Below are 3,930 nucleotides of genomic sequence, written 5' to 3'. Positions count from 1 at the left end.
AAAAAAAAAAAAAAACAAAAAAAAACAATGTCATCTTCTTTAAGTACTTTAAGTACTGCAGGATGCAAGGGATCACTGGTAGTCAGGGTACATCCCTAAAGTCTATCCCAAGCTTCCTCTTGGACAGCTAGTGTCTTGAAAAGTAATACCCATCTATCAACCAACCAGACACACTATTTTTCTATATAGATAGCTCTTTGTTTATTCTCAGTTTTCAGGAGCTAGTTTAACTTGTTCTGCTTTAGTTCCTGGTTCCTCTAGAGGAATGGTAAGAAGAGAACTTAAAGCAAACACATAACTTTAGTGAATAACCGGGAGAATGGGGGAAACAGAGGCAATGAGGAGAACCAGAGCTGCTGAGAGCCCTAAAGCCTAGAAGAAGCCAAGCCAAGAACAGCACCTCCCTCTGAAGACTCCTGGTCTGGCTTTCTCTCCCTTCCCCCACTCACACTCACCCACAGGGCTCCCAGTTCACCAGGTGTGGGTATGAAGGAGGGGAGAGTAGGAGGAAAAGAGACAGGTCTATCTGGTTCCTCAGAGATGGCGTCACCCCATTCTCTTCCTCCCTGGGTTTCCGATCAGAGAAGCCCCTCCTGGGCCTGAGGCAGGGCCAAGCATAGACCCTTTTCCTTTCTTCCATCCATCAGGGATACTCTGCTGACTCTAGTCCATTTTCCAAACCCACTGCCTTTTCTCCCAACAATCAAGGTGGGACCATGAAGGAAGAGGGATGTATCGAGGTCAGAGGCCAAAACTGGCCCAAGAACCCTGGTGGACCTGGGATTCTAAGGGTCTCCTTGTGCTGGAAAGAGAACTCTGGTTTGGAGGGGGTCCCCAGGCTTCTCACTTTAAGTACTGCAGGATGCAAGGGATCATGTCTGCAAGCTGGTCCAGAGATGGGTACTGATACCTGAGGAAGACAGGCATGTTAAGGAGGAGATCAACCTGGCCCCAGGCCCCATCCTCAGGATACCCTGCTCATTCTCTCCCGAGATCACCACAGCCCTCCCTTCCCTTCTCCTCAGTCCAATCTTCCCCACAGCTGCCCCATGCCTCAAAGTCTGCTGAAGGGGTCCAGAGTTCATTCTTACCCCAAAGGGAACACAGGAGCCCCCTCTTCCATTCCGGGGGCATCCACATGAACACGCACGAAGTTCTGAATGATTTCCTGCATATCCCCAAATTGAAACAGTGGCTGGAAGCAAGATTTATCTAAAGAGAACCCACATCGCCCCCAACAATAGAATCAGAGGGGGAAAAGTTTCCCCAAGTCAGAACCCGCCCTTCTCCTTTCAAGCCTCAGTCAGACTAGAAGAGAGCGTCTCCTGCCCACACTGACCCCTCCCCTCCTGTTGGATATTGACCTTTCCCCCAAGCCTCTTCCCAGAAAAGAAGTGGAAGGGGAAATGAGTTCTTACAGTTGAGTCCCACATCGTGGTAGGTGAGTATCGCTGGGCGTTTGGGCTTGGGGGTGCCATAGACAGTAAACGTGACAGAGCCATAAGGTGTCTCCACAGAGTGAGTCTGCAGGGAAACAGGGGACTGTCAGGTAGGCGTTAGGCCGAGAGGAAAGAGGGCCAGAAAAGGAGCGACGCAAGAGTCTGGGAGTTGGGAGGGGAAGGCCAAGAGAAAAAGGGACCAAGAAATAAAAACAGGATAAGCAAGAATCTAGGCAAACATGACAGAGGAAGATGAGTTTGGGGGTGAAAAAGATTTGAGAGAGAAGGGAAGAGGAAGGAAAAGGAGGGGAGAGATGCAGAAGGGAAAGGACTAGAATAGAAGGAAAGGAAGTGATGAGAGGAGCAAGAGCCAGGTAGAGGCCCTCTCTCTGCTGGGGGGGAGGAGAGCCCCTCCTCCCACCCTGGGACTGCCCCCAAGCTGTTACCTGTCCCTGGTCCAAGAGGATTCGGGCAGCTAACTCAGCCTCCTGGAGAGAGACACACGCAGACAGATACACACAGAAACACAGGACCATATAGAGTCACAGATGGAGAGACGAAGAGACATAAGTAAGAGAGACCAACAGAGACCAAAAACAGAAAGAGTTTGACAAAAAGAGACACGAAGAGGATGCAGGTTAGTGTAGTGACAAGACAAGGGCCTGGACTCCCAACTGTAGTGTATGGGGAGAGAGACTAGGGTAGAGGTGGAGAAAGAGGGTGTGGGTGAGGATGAGATCAGTGGGCCTGGGAAGTCAGGAGGCGAGTGGGGTGCTAGAGGTCTGAGACTCTGGCATGGGGGTCAGAGGGTCTCTAGTAACCTTGGCCGTTTCTGGTGTCTGTCCTGGCAACAGTGGCTTCTCCTCAGTGATCTGCACCTCCTGCAGCTCCGCCATGGTGGCCTGGCAGGGTGAGAAAACAAGAAGACTGGGAGGTTGCCCCCATCCTCCTAAGTCTCCTCAAACACCAGACTCCCTGCCTCAGCACAGGATTATGCAGGGCGCAGAGGGACCCAGGAGTTGAAGACGACTCCAGGACACACAGAGGCCCTTTCTTGCCCCCGGCTCCATTTCCAGGCAGACTGGAGGAGGGGTATCGGAAAAGAGGAATCTGGCTCTCCACTTCCCTTCAGACTCATCATCCCCACTGCCACCCCTCAACACCCACGCCTCCAGACCCCCTCCCTCCCCATCTTGGACTGAAATACAGGGTGGGGCATCAGTGTGGCTCAGATTTCCTGGGCTATATTTAGGGGCCACCCCACACGCTCAGGTAGGGAGTGAAACTCGTGGCTCAGTGACTGGGTACTCTAAAAGTACCAAGTGGCAGGGTAGTGAGAGTTCCCAATCGACTATGACCTTCAACTAGAGCCCCAAGGTCAGCGCTCAAAGGAAGAGGAGCTAAAAATGACCAAAGGAACATGACCAATGCGGGGAGGCAGGGAAACAACAAAAGAAGGACATCTGGGTCCAACTGACCCAATGTCTCCCTTCCTCCCAAGACTCTTCCTCCCAACTATGAATAAATTAGCACAAATTCAACATTAGCAGGGTGGGGTGCCTGAGGAGGACACCTGGACAGACCTGCACAGGAAGGAGGCCGCAGCCTGGGGGGGGTGGGGTCACTTACTGGGCTCCTATTGGATGGATGCAGTGGGATTAGGGGTCAGGGTTCTCGCTCCTCGCGACTCTGGGGTCTGAGAAAACACAGGAACGAGGTGAATGACACGGGGCACAGAAGCTGGGTCTTTTAGGGACAGAAAGCCTCAGCCAAGACCAGGACTCTCGGGTCACTAACCCTCCCCAATCTCTACCCTGAGTCCAGAGAGCACGTCCTCTCCCCACACTTGAACTAGAATCAATACGAGCCGGAGAGGCCTGCCGGGCAACACAGAGCAGGTATCAGTCCAGGCTTCGGGGAGGAGAAAGGGAAGTGCGGATGTGGAGGAAAGAGCGTGGCTGTGTCAGAACCTCTGGATCCTAGTCCCGGATCTGCCACAACCAGTGTGACCTTGGCCTCGCCAGCTACTACTCTCAGCCTCAATTTCCTATCTGCAAACTAGAGGCGGGGAACCAGTGGATCCCCAAGATTGGCGACAGCTCTCCAGTGAGATGACGGTAGCCAAGCATGACTGTTTCCCTCCACCATTTAAAAACAAACAAAAAACCTCGTGCCTTCGCTTCTCTCCTCCACCCAGCCTCTGTGCAGGTCCCGCGAGTGCAGAAAGGGAGGGAGGGCGTTCCCACAGTCTCCTCCCAGCCTCCCCCGACGGCCGGCGAAGGCAAGTGCCAGCCGGGGAGGGATGGCTAGGACCGGATGGGACTGACCGGGCGCGGCACCCGGAACCTGTCTGTCCCCGCGAGTTCCTCCGCTGCCCGTCAGCTTGGAGAAGACAGGCTCGCACCGCCGGCACGGAACGCCCCGGACCCCGGGCTCAGCCTCGCGCACATCCCGAACACGCCCTGCTGCGCGCGGAGCCTCCGCCTTTGTG

At 54.0% G+C, this 3,930-nt stretch overlaps 1 protein-coding gene across 5 annotated transcripts in view; it reads right to left on the bottom strand.

Moving 5' to 3' along the window:
- The window catches only part of NDRG2 (NDRG family member 2), a 9,587-nt gene that overhangs the window by 4,730 nt on the left and 927 nt on the right, over positions 1 to 3,930 (bottom strand). Inside the window, exons 1-7 of one of the 5 annotated variants that reach the window (XM_008056485.1) lie at positions 3,767 to 3,839; positions 3,069 to 3,135; positions 2,261 to 2,341; positions 1,886 to 1,927; positions 1,419 to 1,524; positions 1,092 to 1,212; positions 848 to 910 (exon numbers count right to left, since the gene is read on the bottom strand). In XM_008056485.1, the coding sequence (XP_008054676.1) occupies positions 848 to 910; positions 1,092 to 1,212; positions 1,419 to 1,524; positions 1,886 to 1,927; positions 2,261 to 2,335 (407 nt within the window). In that variant the 5' untranslated portion in view covers positions 2,336 to 2,341; positions 3,069 to 3,135; positions 3,767 to 3,839. Of the gene's footprint in view, positions 1 to 847; positions 911 to 1,091; positions 1,213 to 1,418; positions 1,525 to 1,885; positions 1,928 to 2,260; positions 2,372 to 3,022; positions 3,136 to 3,766; positions 3,840 to 3,930 lie in introns of those variants that run through there. The other 4 variants (XM_021711571.1, XM_008056484.1, XM_008056486.1 and 1 more) reach the window with 4 other exon arrangements.

The sequence above is a fragment of the Carlito syrichta genome, unplaced genomic scaffold, assembly GCF_000164805.1.
Source record: "Carlito syrichta isolate Samal-C Ts95f unplaced genomic scaffold, Tarsius_syrichta-2.0.1 Scaffold302382, whole genome shotgun sequence".
Taxonomy (NCBI): Eukaryota; Metazoa; Chordata; class Mammalia; order Primates; family Tarsiidae; genus Carlito; species Carlito syrichta.
Note: the sequence above shows the minus strand (reverse complement) of the source record. Positions and strands in the feature narration are given on the sequence as shown.